Source organism: Cygnus olor, chromosome 14 (assembly GCF_009769625.2).
Source record: "Cygnus olor isolate bCygOlo1 chromosome 14, bCygOlo1.pri.v2, whole genome shotgun sequence".
Lineage (NCBI taxonomy): Eukaryota > Metazoa > Chordata > Aves > Anseriformes > Anatidae > Cygnus > Cygnus olor.
Genome location: NC_049182.1, coordinates 3964432 through 3984096, shown reverse-complemented (window position 1 = coordinate 3984096; position 19665 = coordinate 3964432). Strand labels below are relative to the sequence as shown.

Sequence of the window (19665 nt, the reverse complement as noted above, 5' to 3'; positions counted from 1 at the left end):
CCACGGCCTCGCTCACAGCCTATGTGCTCTCCTTAACACCAACGGAAAACCACATTTCAGTAACCCAAATGAAGTGTTTCACCTCCACAGCTTTCAGAGCTGTCTAGGTCACAGAAAATGTCTCTTGTGGCTGTTTGTCCCTCTTTGGGACAGGATGAAAGTTAGGAATTTCCCATGGGATGAGCACTGATCTTTCCTATGGTTGTAAAGTGCACAGATAAAGGCTTGAAGCAGGACAGGTCTATGTTTTACCATCCAAAAGTGAGGTCTCAAAGAGGAGAACTCCTCAAGAAAACAAAGCTTTCAGAAATAGGTTTTTTGTTTTTGTTTTCTGTAATTCCTTGTCAATTGTTTTCAACTCTTTAGTTTCAAGAATGTTTTAGTGAGGTCATTCATTGATGTTTGGGACTGTGGTGAGGGATGAAAAGTGCCTCTTGTCTCCATCACTGGAGCCAGTCAGTACTGTATAAATGTCATTAGTTTCTATGTGAACAGTCTTGTGTGTTCAATAGTTTCTGTGTGACTAGGGTAAACACCCAGGTCATTGTGGACTCTTAAATTTATCCATGTAACTACTCTTTTTATATTTTTATTTGTGCATTATTTTTTTTTCAGAGATTAAAAAAAGGAAGAAGTTACCTCCCTTCATCACAGAAGCAGTTTCTATGTCTCTGGCTGTTTCATTAGCAAGGTTCCTTCCTCCCACTAAAATTCATGGTTCTGATGATTTTCTTTTGCCCAGATGTTTTAATTTCTTTTCTATTCCAAGATGAATCTCATTTTGTTATTTCCTGCCCATACATACATCCTCTCAAGACTTGAATGAATCATTTCTCCATCCTGAGTGGTGTTTGCAATATTCCCAATTTACTGTAATATGCAGACTTAATTATTTTCATTTGCAAAGTGTCACAGTGTCTTAGATGTTCATCAAGACATTGACAAGAGAGCAGAGGAACACATCAAATCTTTTGCATGTATCTCCATCATAGACAAAAGGACTTAAAAATATCTTTATTAATATTAAAATCCTCTTAGAAAAGAACAATTTATATTGTCTGCTATAAACCTGACCTTAGATGCCCCCAATTTTGGCTTCTTCTATCTCCCCATAGGCAGTAGACATGTTAATGTGTATTTGGGATGGAAAATCAGATGGGGATGGATATAAAACCTCAAGAAAAGAGTAAGATTCAATATTTCAATTTGAAGGAATTTTCCTAAGTGGTGTTTAAATTTGGATGTTTCCATGGGTAGCGACCTAAGCTGTATCTATTCTATTCTTGTCACACACCTGTAGATGTCTACATTTAATAATTCTGGGGGGACTGTCTACGTCATGGTGAGGAGTCTTATCTTACAAGCAAGTCTTGTAGCCTTGGGAGTGGAGCTATCTATACCGCGGAGGTGTACTCAAGAGCGTGAGCAGCAGCTCAGCCTTTCTTCATCACATAGCCAAGGAAAAGAGTTGGCACACTTGCTGGGGAGAGGAAGAGGCAAAGAACTTGTTTTTTGGTAGCTTTTTATTGTGGCACATTTTCAGATGAGTAATTAAATAATAAGGATTTCCAAGGGGGGTTGATTCTGCAGAGATATGAAAAGCCTGGAGGCTGGGATTGCTAATTCATTTGCTTGTTTTCAGATAAATAATTCAATGATAAGACTTACTCATACATGTAAAAAGACATACTAGACATTAGCAACAAATCTCTTCGTAAAACATGCAACTCATTTGATTGTGAAACTGCAGTTTTCTCAGGAGCCAACCACCATATTCACTACTCTAGAGAAAAATGCCTAGCACAAAAAAGAGCCCCTGTTCTTGTCTCAAATAACTGAAATTATTAAGAAAATTTAGACAGAAAAGCATTTAAACCAAAATAATTAAAGAATTTGTGTAAACACTACATTTTCTAGTTATATATCTAAAATTTATCAGACTTAATTTTATATAACATGAATTGAAAATATGAGAGAACATCAGCAATAAAAAAAAAATATTCATAAAAAAATCCATTACTAAAAGGATTATTAACTTTGTGTTTTCACTTCGCACTAGAGAGCATTTCTGTCAATGGGCAAATTGCATTTGAAATGGTCCTGGCAGCTTTATTTACCCCATTATTTTTGTTTTATATTAGGCTAATTTGTTTTTATTTGGGTTTATTCTGTGCCTGTTTAATATTTTGTTCCCATTTCATATTTTGTGCCCGGTCAAATCCTGTTTCTATTCACATTGCTCATTCTCATGGGACCACGCTGCCTCCTTTAAAGCTCTGCACTGCATGGGTAGCTTGGGCAATTACGCCAGCATTGGGATGCTGTGCTGACCTTTGTTGCCTTAGCTCTAGCTTCTTGTCACTTTTACGAAGTGAGATCCCAACCCTGTTAATGTGCTCGCTGATTTAGCAGAACATCTATCCCAAACAACATGCCTGCTTTTATAGAGCAGACTGAGTCACAGGAAAGATATATGGTTGCAGACAGTAGCTATGCTAAAGTTTGAAGTGTTCAAAATCAGCATTTTGCACTAGAAAACTCAGGTTAACCAGCAAGTGGATCCAGATATTAGCTAAAACTGGGAAATACGTGGGTGCCCTGGGATCTGATGCAAGCATGTATTTCCCCACTGCCAAATTGCTCCAATAAGAAAGATTTCTTAGTTAAGAAAGGCGCACGTGAGAGGTTTTACAAAAGGCTTAGTTTATTACTAAAAGCATAATAAATACCTTTTATTTTTTTTAAGCCTTAAAAATAACTCAGAGATCGAGGTTGCACAATTTGTTTTTATTTAGTCCTGATAATTTCAGGTCATCTGGGCTCTGAATGCAAATAAAATCTTTTTCCCTTTACCAAGAGGTTTATAAATGCTGATGTTTGACTCCAGATACCAGGTCTGAATATTCACCAAGGCTGTCATAAAGATCATCTACAGGATGAGCAAGAACCTCATGAATATTTGTGCAATGACATTAGACAGTCAAATGAACCCCAGGGAGAGAGGAAAAGCTGCAGAAATCCTCAGAGCAGGGACATTTCCTTGCTTCATGTTCTCTGTGTGTCTCTGCAGCAACTGTGACAGCCCAGGACACCCTTCCCATGCAGGGTTTATTGTTATGCTGTGGTCAGATCCCATTGAAGCTGGTTTGATCTGCTGAATTTTCTTTCATCCAAGTTGAACAGGGATCCATTAAATTCTTTTTTGCTCCTGGATGAAGGAATTTGGACCAGCTGATGTGCTTTCCCTTGTAAGGCTACTCTGGTGCAAAGGGTTTTAAAAACTGGGCCTGTGGCCATGGATAGCATTTAACTGTAATTGGAGTAGATCTTATTTGTGAAGAGGTCACGGTCCCACAGCATGGATGTTTGGGTTGGAACTTCACTTATTTTTTTTTTAAATTAATAAATAAGGGGATAGTGATTTGAGTCCAAGTACTTTTCTATTTCTTTCTTAAACTTTCTGCAGTGTTCCTTGCACTTCTTATCAGGCCCAACAGCAAGTGGAAAGCCAAGCTCCCACCATATTTACCCTCTGTCAACCGCATTTGTTGGAGTTTAGCAACACGAGCACTGCTGAAGGCAGATTTTTTTTTCCCCCAACTCTGGATCATGAAATAAATATGTCCCATCTTGTTTTGTTAAGGTATCTCAAAATAGTTTATTCAAAACAAAGCTCTCTCTGTTCACTTGGAGGTTCAGAGAACACAGAGTACAAGGTGAGAATAAGAAAAGGCTTGTGTGTATATATATTGGCCTTTTCCTCTACTGCGTGTTTCTTAGAAAGCTTTGGTAATTTTCAGTGTGCTCTTTCATCTCCTGTTCTGCATTGGTGAAAAAGCACTGCAAGTATGGGGGTCTTTTACTAGATCAAAAGCTGTTCTGATGTATTTTTCTTTTTTTTTTTATTATTATTTCCAAGATTTTTGAAAAAAAAAATGCTTCAGTTCAAACAAAAACTTTTATTCAGTATAAATGTAGATATTTAGGTCCCAAACCTTAAAAATGCTTTAACTATCAAATGAATCTTCAAAAGTAATAAGTTCTTTGAAAGTAAAAAAAAAAAATATGTTTTTTTTTTAATTTGTTTGTCATGTGCATGTGAGCACCTGTTTAACCCTTTGATTCAGCTGATCCTCTTTGGTGAAATGGCAGTAAATTTTTTACCCTTCAGGGAAACAACAGTAATATCCTGCTTTCTGAGCTTCTTCCACCTCTGCCTATGTTTCTGGTACTCCCAGAGCATCTCTAGCAGCCGACTGAACAAGGATGATTTCATGTCTCATTTGATGAAGGATTTGGTGCAAGAAACATGACATTTTCTGCACAGAGGTGGAGGAGGGCAAGTCTTGCTTTCCAGCCCTCTCTGCCTCTGTTTTTGCTGCTGCCCTGGATCAGGGCTGGCCTCCATCCTGCTGGAAGCAGCAACACAACAACTCTGTGAGGTATAACAAGAAGTTCTCTAATAACAGTAAGGTACTTTCATCATCTCAGAGCACGTGATGCATGTGGTTCAGGTCCCACCTGCGTTTTCATATGAGTGGATCCCAGCTGCACCATTGTTCCTTGGTTCCTTGCTGACATCCCTGACAAAACACGAGAAGCCGTGTATACACACCATGCAATGCTCACCTTGTTTTCCCTTGTACATGGTGGCACAGAGAGACGAGGTGGTACAGAGGCACAGGGTGATGGTGTTTGACTCAAATGAGTCATCAGAATAATTTTGGTGTTTTCTCTAGGATCTCCAGTGTTGGAAGCATCATGCAGCCAAGTCAGGGTTCCCATAAGCAGGTGCTGCAGCTTTAAGCCTGTTAGTGTTAGTGAAGGATTGCAGAAGCAACAAACTACATCAAAAGGCAAATGTTTAATAATGAACTCAGAAAAGTGGTTCAAGGGGATGAACACAGTTACATGACTGAAAGAAAAATGGCTCATCCCTGCCTCTTGCAGTGTCTGCTGACATTACAAATGTTCTCCTGCAAATCTGTTGATGCGGCTTCTTTTCTAGCTCTCACTTGCTGATTAAACACACCACTGCTCCTCTGAATTGCAGCTGTCATTTGCTGATGTTTGCCAGCACTACAGGGTGAAGGGACGAGCTGGAGGGAACGTGACAGGAGTGTTTCCTGTGAAAGCGGGATGTTAAAGTCTCTGGTTTGCATTGTTGGTTCTGGCATGCAGTTTTTGAACTGTTTGCATTGCCTCACTGAGGAGTTTTTCCTTCCTACCTCAGTCCTTGGCTATTTAGCATCATGTGCATCAGAAGAGCAAGATAAACCTGTCTGAGTGGTTAATTCTTTTGCCTAGATGGTGTATTTCTGCACTCATAAGTTAATTACAATTATTTCAGTAATAAAAACATGCTTTTTTTCTTTTCTGTATGATTAATTCCAATCATCTGAGGCCAGTCTCTGCCTTTTACCTATCTTGCCGTAGGTTTTCTTATTCCTGTTGATAGATTTACAGCACTTTTTTCTGAGATAGATTTTTGTTGGTGGTGGTTTCTTTTTTTTTTTTTTTTTCCCCTGTTTGTTGTCTCAACATGGGCTGGCACTCAAGAATTTCCTGTTTTTCTGTCACCTGTGTGTCACTTATCCAGTACCTGCCGCCAGGTGGGAGAGATGCCCTTCACATAGGGACTGCGGGGTGTGCTGCATGGGGTGTTTGCAGGGCACCTAACCACTCCCAGCTTAGGCAACAGCAGTGCTAATACTGACCAGCAGAAATATCTGGGTCCTCATCACAGGTCCCCTCTCTGTATGATACACTAGAAAGAAAGCAAAAGACAGAAGTGCCTCTATTTTACAGTGTTCTGGATCTGAAGGAACTTCAGTTATAGGGATATAAAGATTTTTTATTGTCTGTGCAGTGAAACTCATGCATTTTAGAATACAGATGCTGAGGAAATAGTCTTGCTCTCTGTCAAGAGAGCTGTAAAGTGCTTTCCCACAACACGTATACATGATAAGCTACAAGAATGAGCTGTCATACATCAGATTAGACAGCAATGTGGAAAAGATATCATCCAATGAGTTATCTACAGTCATCTCTAAAACATCCTCTTTATTTCTCTGTGCAAAACTGTTCTTTTGGACTCTCAATGCACACTAAAGGCTTTGAGAATTTTTTCCATGTTTTATTCAAAGCCACATCTCATCCAGAGCTTACTTACCTGTAGCACAGAACGCTGACTTTTGGAGCTGTCAATGCGGCTGCGTCTTTCAGCAGCTCTCAAAAATGTCACGCTGGCAAATTTGTTATTTAAGCTGTCTTTTCACATTGGCATGTGATTTTTTTTTTTTTTTTAAGCCTTTTCAACTTAATATATGTAACTGATAGGCTGGAGAGAAGTGTTATATTTTTAGTAAATCATATAGGCATATATGGCATAAGGAAAAAAACGTGACCATCTACCGGAGTGTGTATGACATGGGATCAGAAAAGCTGCTGCAGCCATTTCTGAAAGCAGAAACATTGGAAAACAGTCTGCTTGAGCTCACAGATTCTGATGTATCGTCCTTATCATTTTGGAGGACTTCTGACCAGGAGGTAAAGCACTTAATGTTTTTAAATGGCCACTTTTTGTGACCCTTGCAGTCCTCCCTATTGCTAGTGCTTCCGCTTCAACCAAAGTACCTATCAAATTCCTTCACTCTGGAAGTTTTATTCAGTGAAAGGTAGTCATTCTTTCCTTTTCTTTTTCTTTTTGAGAAACGTAGCTCCCCTACCCCGAAGCCTATCAAATTCATCTGAAGAAGTGTATTTTAAATGGTCATTAATGTGCTGTTAAAAAGAAAATGCACTATTCCACAGCCATCTTAATTGCCGTACAACTGTATTTCATTGAGCACTAGCAATGAACTGGTCATTAAAAATCAAGTAACTGTTTTGTTATTATACAATCATCTAGAAAATAGTCCATTAGATTTCTGATGTGATCATCTTTGCAAAGACAATGAAGATGAAAACGCAGTTAGAATTTTCTGGTTTTCAGCTTTGTGTATCGCTTTTCTGGGATGCATTTGGATGAGCAATGTTTTTTCTAAGGTGTATCTGGACTGACAGGTTTTTGGGGACAGCTGAAATAGCTCCATATGGTTGCAGGGAAAAGGGCTGGAGTGAGGCAACAGCTGTCAGACCTGGTGCGTGTCCACCATGCAACACACCCCTGTGTGGGGCCACAGCTGCCACAGACCCCCAGTAGCCTCCACTTTTCTCCTCTTTCTGTAGTCTTCCAACCTTTCCCTCCCTCCAGAAAGTTCTGCTTTTTGAAATAGTGGAGGGTTTTACATTTCCCTTCTAAGAACTTTTATTCACCCATCAAACTCATAAATGAAATAGTCGGTTCTCCAAATGTAATCAGCTACATTAGCAACATATTTATTTTTCATCTTTTCTTTCAGTTATTTTCCTTTTAATTATTTTTCTTTGTTATTAAAGACAGTCACATGCTAAATTCAATCACTCTGAAGAATAATATGAAATAGAGAAGCTTAATCTTTTATTATAAAACTCTTTCAAGGGATCCAGTGGTGCTGTCATTTTCCCATTAAGAAATTGCCCTTTTCAGTTGTTTGCTTCTTGCCTTTTCTTCTTCCTCTGAACAATAAGCTGATGAAGAATCTCAGTTGCAGGATACAAAATGTGTACTTTCTGTACCAGAGTGCTTCCTTCTGCTTCCAAATTTGTCTTTTTGCCTGATCAGTGAAGAATGAACCATCGTTTTTGAAAGATAATTTGAGATAAAGTATTTAAAGTTGTTCACTGCAAAATATCAGCCAGACCTCTTATGGGTTACAAGAGAAGGAGAATAGTGCAGAATGGTTCATTTTAGGTCAATATGTAGTGAATAGAAACAATATAATTTTAGGGCTGTGTTGAGCTACTACTTCAATAGCCTGTGTCTTTAGCAACTTAACAGAGATTTTTTGAGTTTGTCATCAAAGTGCCTCTCTGTTTCTTTTCTGAATCGTGAGGTGGACTGTCTTAGCTGCAGACCCTGACCCCACAGAGGTGCTTTGTCCATGCTGGCCACTGACAGATGTTGGGTCTGCAATCTTCTGTTTGTAACACCAAAAGCTATGTTGGACTACAAAGATGTGACATTCCACTGGGCATATTCAGCAGGTTGCTCACTGAAATCTCATTCTCTTCAGACAATGCTACTTATGCTTCTTTTTCTCTTACAGTTTGTTGCCCACCCCAACTGCCAGCAACAATTACTCACCATGTGGTACGAAAACCTCTCAGGCTTACGGCAGCAATCTATAGCTGTGAAGTTTCTGGCTGTCTTCGGGGTCTCCATTGGCCTGCCTTTCCTCGCTATAGCCTACTGGATTGCTCCCTGCAGCAAGGTAAAAACTCCTTAAGTGCATGTTGTTGATGGTGATCTCTATTCAGGGCCTGGAATGAAGTCACAGATGTTTCTGTGCCACTGTTGGGAATGATTAGTGCTTATCTTCTAAAATTACCTCAGAGGAGGGCTATCTTGAGGGGTTGCTTGATAGACACAAATAGACCTGTTGCATGGTCTCAGGTTCATCTTCAAAATTAATGAAAGTAAGGCTGTGGGGGAAGGAGAATTGAGACAACAAGTGAGAATAAAAAATAGGAACAATAATAAATGGAAAGGGGATGACAACATGGGAGTGGGGTGAAGAAAGAATAGAAGAACCACCAAAATGGGGAATAACTAAAAGAAGAGTTTTGTTGCCCTTTAAGTTCACTCTGCTGTTTAGACTCTCATTACTTTTCTGTACTTTGTGTAACAGATTTGTCCATTTTTCAAGGTTCCTTTCTTCCTTTTCTTCCTCCTTTCTGATCTTATATTTTCAGTTAGTGGAGCATTATTATGGCACATGTGCCTGAAACTCTGGCAAGCCATGGTAGACAGCTTAGTGCTGGAGAGAAGACTAGACTTAATCATACAATCTTTACAGTTTTGAGGGAAAAGATGATGAAACTTGGAAAACTTCCATGTGCCTAAATATGGCCATGCTATATCTCACAGCATCAAATGGAGCAGGAGAGTTTTGCCAAGGCTTAGAGGTCACAGGGCCAGAACCAAACATTAGTTTGTGTAAAAGCCTGAGTTGTCTGTGGTTTGAACTCTGTAAGTAGGTTTCCATCTCAAGAGAAACTGCTCAAACGAGTTGAGATAAATAGGTATGTGGCAGAGTGATGAAAAGCTTTCTCACTACTCTTGGTAAAAGAAATATATATAGATAGAGAGAGAAAAAATGGTGGGAGGGGAGAAGTTCATTTTACATTCAGCAACACCATCCATTACAAGGTAAAGTGTCCTCAGCAAGAGGGTTATCAAAGTACTTAAATCTGATAGAAATGACCCCTGGCATTGGTAATATTACTCAGTCTTGAAAGCAACTTCTTCCATTTCTTTCCAAAACCCAGCAAGGAATTCTTTCTAACTTTGTCAAGCCCAAGAAGTTATAGATCCACTGACGGTTATTAAAGAAACCCTATAAATTCAAAGGATTCGTCTGGTAGTATAACCAGGCAAACCTTTTGAAAACTGTTTTCTTAGAACATCTGCGATAATAAAACATATTTAAGTCCTGGTGTCCTTCAAAATATCTCCAAGCAAGTACTTTCTCTTAGAGTGCTTGAAAATGTAACTTAATTTTCTCAAGATATGTACCAACACAAAGGCCCAAAGCTTTAATGAATACTGGACAAGACTCCAGGGTTTCTCATGGAGAAGTACATGTGAAACCAGGGCTGCACTGTGGTTGGTTTTGGTTAGGCCACAGTGGGAATTTGTGTGTGAAAGTACTGTTGACTGCTTTAGGTCAGAATTCAGTCTAGGGAGGGATTTATGAAACTCTTTAATTTCCTTCACATCTGCTGAATGTCCTGTGAGCTGGCACACCAGCCAACAACTACATTTGTGGTGTATTCTCAGAATTACAAGGTTTGTGTTTGAATAGAGTAATAGGTAAGGAGTACAATTAGACTAGAAATAAGCAGAGAATAGTAATGGAAAACATTAAAAAAAAAAAAAAAAAAAGGCCAGAAAAAGAGTCAAAATCTTGAAGTAAATTACTTTTACAGGAGAAACAAGAAATGATTGAGAAAGTTATTTGGTTTTAATTTCATGAGGAAGCCATATTTAAAAAAAAAAAAAAAAAGAGAGACAGCACAATCCCCTTGGACTTTTCAGTGACTGTGATTTTGTTACATTAAACCTTTCATGCATTCTCAATTTTTAATGTCACTTTTTTTTCTTCACACCTCTTTAGATTTTGAAAAACCATATGTAACTTTCTATCCTAAAGTCAAATTGTAATTTCTTTCATCAATTTTCTTTCAATGCATGGTTTGCCATTGATCAGGACAATGTAGTCTTGATTTTTGATTGGGGCCTTTGATATAAATAACTGAATATTGGCATAATGAATGCATTTTCTCCTTGTGAACTGAAAACTCACCCAAAATCATCATTATTAAGTTCAAGGGCTGAGGATTGATGCATGAGCATACTATTACTGCAGACAATCTTATGCAGGCAGCTATCCTATGAAAGGAAGGTGATATTGAGAGATTTGTGTGTGATGCTCTGGACAGCCCCTTTCCCCTGGTCACTTTTTATAAGTATTTTGTTTGTCTTTAAGCCACTAAAACAATTGTAATTTTACACAACTGAGTGAGAATTAAATATCTTTTTTCCCTAGTAACAATCAACTAAAGATATTTAACTTAGATCAGTCCTGACCTAAAAGACACATGCTCTGGCAAAGGAGTTGCCTGACAGTGCCAGGACAGCTTCTGCAGCCCCTAGGGAAATCAGGGGACAGACCCCAGGTGATAAAGCCACTTTCCTGGGCCTTTTTCACTGCCTTCATCTGATGCTATATTTTGTGATTATTTATGATATTATTCTGATGATATTTGAGTCAATCTCTAGTTCTGTTTTTAACCCCATAGGCCAAAGATTTAGTGAGTATGGCTTAAGGTTCTTTGTCTGGAGCTTTATCTCTTACCAGATTTTTTGCACAGGGCTAAGGCTGTGTTCAAGTTTTACTGTCAGGCACCCATTTCTCACCTCAGACTGTGACACGAAAAAAAAATAAAAATAAAAATAAAAATAAACCTCTGTAATGCGAAATCCTGCTTATAAAAGCTGTACTGACCAATATTGCTGTGTATCCCATTCTTAAGATGCACTAGTCAAATTCTACTATTTCATATAGAATAATTTAAATCTCAGAACAACTTATTTACTTGAACCTGAGTAAATATATTTTCAAGCCTTTACTCTCTAATTGAAAATCTTCTTTAATGAAGCTCTGTGGTCTGTTATATACAATACCAAATACTATTCCCAAAAATTTAGTTAGTAGAATTCACCAGAGTTTGCAACTGAACTCTTAAGTTTTCTTTCACATTCAGTTGCACAGCATTATGTTTATTAAAAGCAATTTTAGGGTCAGTTGTTCATTCACTTCTGGATAGATGAAGTGTTGGCACAAAACTTGTGGAGTGGAAGCCTACCCTATCCTGAAAAGTCTGTATTGACTTATCCATCTCATGGAGATTGAGACTCTGAAACAAACCACTGGTTTATATGTTGTTCTCCAGAACATTTTACTGGTGATCAATAGAAAAGATAAGAGTTAGGATAGAAAAATTGCACAGTCTGCTGCTCAAAAATGTAATGACAAGAGCAAGCATGTCTGTTTGGCCTGCCTGCAGAGTTTCACAAAGTATCACCTTTCTTCTCTAGTCCATTGAAGTCCATTCTAATGCTACAGAAGTAACAGAGATAATTGATAAGCAGCTTTCATTATCTGGGCTGTTCTTCAGCTTTATTGTAGCCATGCTGGGGATTTACGAACCATAGCTTCCACTGGGACAGACTCAGTATTGTTTATGCACTGGAACTGTAATGGTTTGGTTCACCTACATTCTACAACAATCTTTGTCAAGATTCTGCTATGAACACAGTATTGAAAATAGTGGTGTTTTTTTTCTTTTTGATATTTCTATCTTTATTTGTTCCTATACCTTGGAGTTGAGATTAATTTACATTAGGAAAACTTCGTTTCACTATCACATTTTTTGTATGTTCTTTTTTATGTGTCTGTATGCTTCTTCTGATACAGATAGGATATTAAGTCTTGAAATGAGCTATTATCTTAAGAATTAATCTTTGTATTCACATTCTGTCAGCATTTCTGTCATCCTAACAGTGACATGCAGGCAGGCACTTCCATGCAGTCCCATTCCGATGAAAGATCAAATTTTGATTTAATAAAGTAATTGAGAAATTGATACATACAAGTAGTTACCCACCTTGAGTTTAACTGTGTCATGTTGCTTGGAAAAAATATCGTGTTGTCATAAAGCATTAGACTGACTGGAAGAATTGAAGCTGCATTAATTTTCACAGCATAATTTAAACTGCAAGACAGAACATCTAGTAATAGCAAAGAATAACTTGAAAAAATCTAAAACTCATTGAGTTCAAGATCTAGAATTCATTTCTGAATTTTTGTTAAAATTTGATCCTTTTTACCTTGGGCAAATGGTTAAAATTTTATAGGAAAAAACTTCCAGAGTGTAGTTGAAAAAAAAAACATAAAAATCTGATGGCTTGTGTACATTTCATTTCAGTTGGGACGGACCCTCCGAAGTCCTTTCATGAAGTTTGTGGCACATGCTGTTTCTTTCACAATCTTCCTTGGACTGTTAGTAGTAAATGCTTCAGATCGGTTCGAAGGAGTAAAAAATCTTCCCAATGAAACCATCACGGATCATCCAAAACAAATATTTAGAGTCAAAACAACACAGTTCTCATGGACAGAATTGCTGATCATGAAGTGGGTATTGGGTAAGCAAAACCAAAATATCTACAAGTCCTCCAGGGAAATTAAACATGACTATGAATAGTGTGATAGACAGTGATATGCCAAAGAGAGAAAGAAAATAAATAAATAAATAAATAAATAAAACGAATAATGCTTAGCAAATTGCCACTTTTCTAATTTTTCATTTTCCATGTTGAATGTTATAGATGATATTTGTTTGCCCTACTTGTTTTAATCACTGTGTCTTAAAGAATGTAGTATTCTATGTAGTCATAGTAACCTACAGCTTCTCTGTAGGACATCGCTCTATCTAAAGTGAGTAAAAAAAATGTGGTTTTGGGGACATGAATGACTAGCCTGTTTTATTACCCTGCCATAAAATCCTATTGTAGCTCACTGAACCTCAGTTTCCTCATCTGTAAAATAGGTATATTATTGTTATTTGGTATTTTGTAAAGCACTCTTGAGATCTAGTGATGAAAATTACTGGGTAAATAAGCGCTTGATTTTATGAAATTTATACTGTGATTTTTTTTATTTTTTTTTTTGACCGATGAAGTTATCCAAAAATTCTAAGTTATGGATTCATTTGGATGAATCCTTCAAGTGCAAAACTATGTCACATGCACAAGTTAAACTTCTTGGGAGTTTTAGGAAGACTCAGACGTATTACTTTTTCTATAAGCACAATTAATTCCTGGCAGATCAGCTACTTTGAACCACTAATCTAAACAAGTTCAGAAGGATTTATTGGGAAATTGAGCTTCTCAACACTGCAGAATCTTTATATACCTCTTCTATATCTGTTTTTACTCATCACCATGATTTTGATTATTGTGTTGCAGAAGGACAAATAATTCCATGGTTCTATAAGCACTGATGGCATTAAACTGCTCTGAAAAATAGGGTAGGACTGCTCTATCTGATGACTTCCTGGCCACCATTTCTTTGTTGCCTGTCCTCACAATAAGCAGAATCCCATACAGGATATTAGACAAGGAAAAAAAAATGAATATATGTCAGACTGGATAGAGTAAGTCTGTAAGAGATATTTTAAAAATGATATTAAAGCAGTTGGACAAGATGATTAGATTTTAGCCTAGGTATTCTTTTCTTATAGGCAGTAGGTATCTGCCTGCCTGGTGAGTTCCTGAAAGATGAAGAAGAAAACATTTCATTTAAAGCAAGGGTTTTCACTTTCCTGGCAGAAGAAAGGTGATTCATTGTACAGACTTCTGAATATAATGAGATTTTCTAATGACTGCCTACATCTGCACTGACAGTCTTCTCTGGCCATTTTACCTATCTGCCTACGTAGATAATATTTCAGCAATACTACAGTGAAATTCTCGTGTACACAGCCAGTGGACAGCTGTGCTGGGGGTTTGGGCACTTGCTGTGGTCCTCCTGTATGTGACCCTCAAATTTAAGAACTGTCAAAGCATGAAGGGTCATGAACTGCCCAAACTTTTGGTGCAAAAATATTATAGATATTGGAAATACACATATGTAAGTGTAAATATAATTAAATAGAAGTAAATGTTATAAATAAATATCACAGGCAAAGATAGCAAGACATGCCTTCCAAAGAGATAAATGTAAGTAGGTAGTGAGTATATGCTGAAGTGTAAGTAAACTCTTAGGCACTAAATATGCATAGATGTATTTAATCCTGCTTGGCAACATCTGCAGCTGCTCTCTTCAGTCTCAAGAGCATAGGCGTGTTACCTAGATTTCAGTTCACAGTACAATTAAAAAGTGAAATTTTATTTATTCTCAGCTTGTAAATTCCTTCCTCCTGTTTCTGTACTTTCTCTTTTCTCCTTCATACTATGACAGCAATGATGAATGCTGATGACACCTTATTTGTTCCAACCATAGCAGATGATTTTTGAGCAATTAGTTTACAGGTCCCTGCTCTTGGTTCATTTTGGGGAAGAAAAATTGGCTGTCTGAGTTATTTGGCTGTCAACCATAAAATAATAATGCATGTTCAGAATAGCATTATTTGAGGATAATGTGACACATTAACATAACGTACTGTGGCCATGAGTGAGTACAACCTGTAATAGCACACCCTGCAATGAATCTTCCTGCAGATATGAAAATTGACCCACATGTATATACTGTAAAAGAAAACTACCAGTGCAAGAATTTCAAGCTGCAGTTAGGCAAAAAGCTCACATTGCCATATCTGGTTCCCAACTGTTTGTAATGGAGGTGAGTAATGGAGTAAGCCAAACAGAGGCAACAAATTTCAGCCAGGCAAACACTTCATCCTGCTTAAAAGTCTATATCAGTGTCTTTATTTTCCATTAGCCTGCAGTTCTGAAATTGCTATAAAGCATTGTTGGATCAGCCAGGTAGTGTTGGTAGCCCATTTAGCATCCCTGTGAACAGCCAGATAAGGAATAGCATTTTAGATGAGAAAATGCTGTTTTGGTCTCACTTCTCTTTGTTACAAATGAGAGTTCCAGGGCTGCTGCTGACAGACCCGTCAGCACAGAGAAATATGGCAATGCTGTTGTACAAGAATTTGCCCCTTGGTCCATAGCCTTGCAGTGCTGGGCACAGCAATTTAGACTCATGCACCTGCAGCTCATCATTCCTTAGCTACCTCTCTCCCCTTGCATCCCAGTTTTCCCATTTCTTCTGTGAGGAAGGCTGGGATTTTCTGTGTGAGTGATAGGCTAAAAATGTTCACTGAAAGCAGAGAGATTTCATTTAGAGAGACAAATTCCCTGTTGCAAAAGCAGCAGAGGAAGCAGTTAAGCTCTGGGTGGACGCAATCTTAGCACCACTGCCTCTGCTAATCCTACAGCCTTTGGCGGATCCAGGAAGGCTCAAAGTAGGTTCTCCAACACCGGTTGCTTGTGATTTATGTATCAGGCCAGTGGATATAAAAATCTGACAAACTGTTCCTCTTTGTGCACAGGTGGTGAACAGTGCTTCTTGCATGCTTCCATTTTTCTCCTAGACAGGCTGTGCCTGTAGCTTGACTCTCCCCTGCTGACACAGAAGAGCTTGTCAAGGTGACATTTCCAGTTATCCCCACTGTGGAATAGCAGGCATCAGAGACCTCCAGAAACTGGAGAGCAGAAGCTGCTCATATCACCACTCTATGCATCAAAGTCAGGGAAACAACCTGTCCCAGAGCCATCAAGGGGCCTCAGAAACACCACTACTGAAATGCCAGCACACCCTGGAAAGTCTGCTTTAACCTAGCTGCCTGCCCTTATCTCTGTTCTCATGTCCTGTCTTATGTTTGATCCCCTGAATTTTAGCAGCTTTCTCTCTCCTCAATATTTTTATTTTTATTTTAGAAGCTTTGAATTACTCCTCCACAGTGTATATACAATTACCCAGCAGCTCTGACCACATAGTTACTGTAACTTATCTACTTGTCCTGAATAGACATTTTCCATATGTATGGATAAAAAATGACTGTCACGTAGTTGGCAAAAAGAATGATGTAAGTTATAGGCCAATAGTGTGATACTTTCACAGACTGATTCTAATTTTAGTCAGTCTACTCAGTTTTAGACACTTCATTAATGTGTGACTTAGGTATATTAAGTGACTGAGATTAGAAATAAATTTGGGTGGGAGAGTTAATATTTAAACCAGGAAAGACATTTATGGGCATCAGCGAAGAACTGCTGTGTTTGGTAATGACGTGCAAGTAATATCTCCTGAAGTACTTTAGTACTTTTTATATGGTGTGCACACACAATGTGCAGCCCAATGTTTCACGTCTATCACTTCTGGGACTTATTTTTTTAAGATAGAAATGTGTTTCTTTAATATTTCATCCTCACTCCAGGACAGTTCCTGAGAAACCAATTCTTTCACTTTCTGCCTTAGGCTATTTATTATTAAATCTCACCATGGTGAGTGACAGCTGGGGATGAAGTTCTTGCTTTTACTCAGCCGTGCACCTGCGGACACGAGCAGAAGAGCTGGGAGGCTCCTCTCCTGCCCTCCCCCTGCTCAGCACTCAGCAGACCACAGGCTGTCTCCCAAGACAGACCTATAGGAGCCATAACCTATATCACGGCACAGCTCCTGAAATCTGCCTGGAGATCCCAAGGCTCCGAGGTCACAGGCTAGCAGTGCCTTAGAAAGCTAGTTTAGTTTTCCTTTGCCTTCCAAGGCCTTCCCAGGGCACGGGGACTGACAGCAGCTGCTCTGCATTCCTCCAGCCTCCGGTTAGATGCACACTGTCTTGTTTCCTTCCCTATAACCAACCTCTGGCTGTGCCCCGTGGGACACTGTGTGCTTCCAGGAGTCTCTGAAGTAGCCGAGCAAATGCATTTACATGCCTCACCATGAGAGCTTCCAGCAAAGAGGCTGAAGAAGAGTTCATAAAAAGGACAAGGTTGCAGGAGGCCGCATGGAAATTGGCAGGCCCCGCTCCTGCTTGATTAAAAGTGAATTTTGCTGCTGCTATGGAAACAGGATTGAAGGAAATATTTGTAATTATCAGTGGATAAATTATTGCAATGTTTTATCTAGTCAGAAGCGAGATTTTGGCCCCAGAGCCTTGCTGTGACTGAGAGTCAGGCAAGCTGGTGAATCTGACCTGAACATTTGGCTCCAGTTTGCCCAGTGAATTTGCCTGTCCTCCCAGCACTACCCAGTAGAAGATGGATGTCAAAACATTTGAATTTTCTGGCTTTCGCATTTGGATTTATCTGTAACTTTATTGTTAGAAGGGTTCTAAATTTAGGCTAAACTCAGGATTTTTGAAGTGGTAAAGCAGACTTTAGTGTCTAGAAATTCATTATTATTTAATATACAAAACTTCATGAAAAGTTCTGCAATGGCAGAACTTCTGGCTTTGCTTTTCTCTGATCAGATGGTATTTACTGCTAGATCAGAATTCCTTTCACAAAGCAGTTTCAGTTTTCAAGATGGACTCACCCTCTGGGTTAGCAGAGGAAAAAGCTCCAGCAGAGCAAGCAATACCATTTTCAGTGGCCCAATTTAGCATGAAGATTTTGAAGGGAAGAGAGGAAACCTGTGTTTTTTTCCAAGTAGATCAGCTGTAGATGTCTTCAGTATTTGAGAACCATGCTTTCCCTGACAGCATCAAAAACCTATTTTACCTTTTAATAATATAGTGAAATTTTAAGCTCAAAGGCTTAAAAGATTATTTATTTATTTATTTATTTATTTATTTATTTTAAGATGACATATGAAGTATTCTCTTGAGAAATTCAGTTTAACTGTAGAATTGTTTGCTTTGGTCTTAGAAGCCACCAGTAACCAGGCAGTGGGGCTGTCTGAATCCCAAAAGTACCTTCTGTTTCTGCTGGTTAAACATGCTCTGGCCTTTCCACAGGCATGATATGGTCAGAGTGTAAGGAGATTTGGGAAGAAGGTCCACGAGAATATGTGTTGCATCTCTGGAACCTGCTGGACTTTGGGATGCTGTCCATCTTCGTGGCATCATTCACCGCCAGGTTCATGGCTTTTCTCAAAGCAAATGAAGCACAACAGTACGTAGATCAGTACGTTCAAGATGATGACCTCAATAATGTCACCCTTCCCCCTGAAGTTGCTTACTTTACTTATGGTAAGATGTTTTTTGCTATCTAATGCTTCCTGTTCTTTAAGGCTTATGTGTGGTACTGATGAAAATACCTTTCTTTTTTTGTGGTATTTATGAAGGTTATTTTCAAATTCAAATAAGTTATTCTGAGATCTACACATTCCAGCCATCTTCATAAACAGCCCAAAGGAATAAAGAACTGAGACTCATTGAGTCTCTTATAAGGCTAAGTCAATCACATCTTTACAAAATACTTTGAGCAACAAATAATCAGGAACCAGGAGTGAGCAAGATATAATTTAAACTACAGATGAATGAACCTGCTCCATTTTCCAAATGCAAGAGAAAGGACGTGAAAACAAATACAAGATCTGGAGCTGCATTTCTAACTGATGGTGTGCTATGCATCTCTGCTAAAACCAATGCCTGTGTAATAGACACAGAAACACAAAGTACACCCATAAGCTGCTCCTTCCGGAGAAAATCTTTATTTTGGAGATCCTATATCATCTGTAAGTTCTAACATTTGGAAATACAAGCAATAGTATAGCCTTGACAACATTATTTTTGATGGCTGAAATGGTTCTTTGATATTCACAAATGAATAGAGCTTTGTGCCTTATATGTAGGGGCTGGACTCAATGCACAACCCTGCAAGCTTGAGATGTGACCCTGGGCAAAATCTGTGGGGACTTTGATCATGGAGGGCTGCAGGATGTAGAGATCTGGGCATAGAGGATCACCCTTTGCTCCCTAGGGTTGCAAGACAATGTTCTAGCAATGTGCTTGGGGCTGGAAAAGCAGATCCAGGCTGTCAGATTTCATCCATTGTAGGCTTGCACCATGCAGCACCAGAGGTGTGCCCTGACCCCACATCAGGGTGCACAGCCACAGGTTTGCTGATGGGGTGAGCTGGCACTGGCTCATTCTCCTGCTTGGTGTGGCCCCCCTGCGGGTAAGCATGCCTCTCCTTGCCAGGGCAAGCAAGAGGCTTCTGAACTTACACTGTGGTTTGCCTCTCTCTGGTTTGCTGCTGACCTATTTAAAGTCAGTTCATGCTACAAAGATGCAAAAGGTCTAGCACAGAATGTCACAACCAGATTCTGTGAATTCCTCCATCTGCTTCTAGTCCTTGGGTTCAGATTACTGAAAATAATGCCTGAGTTTACTGCTGCGTCCTTAAAGATGTCATATGTTTTAGCTCTGAGTCAATACTTTTGTCGAGTAGCTCAGCTGATGCAATGACACTTATAAGCTATATTAATATAAATGTTCAAATTTTCA

General features: G+C 38.8%; 1 protein-coding gene across 1 annotated transcript in view; it reads left to right on the top strand.

Annotated features, from left to right (window-relative positions):
* Window positions 1-19665, top strand: part of TRPC7 (transient receptor potential cation channel subfamily C member 7) — a 57385-nt gene that overhangs the window by 24732 nt on the left and 12988 nt on the right. Inside the window, exons 3-5 of the mRNA XM_040573705.1 lie at window positions 8190-8354; window positions 12634-12850; window positions 18172-18405. Of these exons, the coding sequence (XP_040429639.1) occupies window positions 8190-8354; window positions 12634-12850; window positions 18172-18405 (616 nt within the window). The remainder of the gene's footprint in view (window positions 1-8189; window positions 8355-12633; window positions 12851-18171; window positions 18406-19665) is intronic.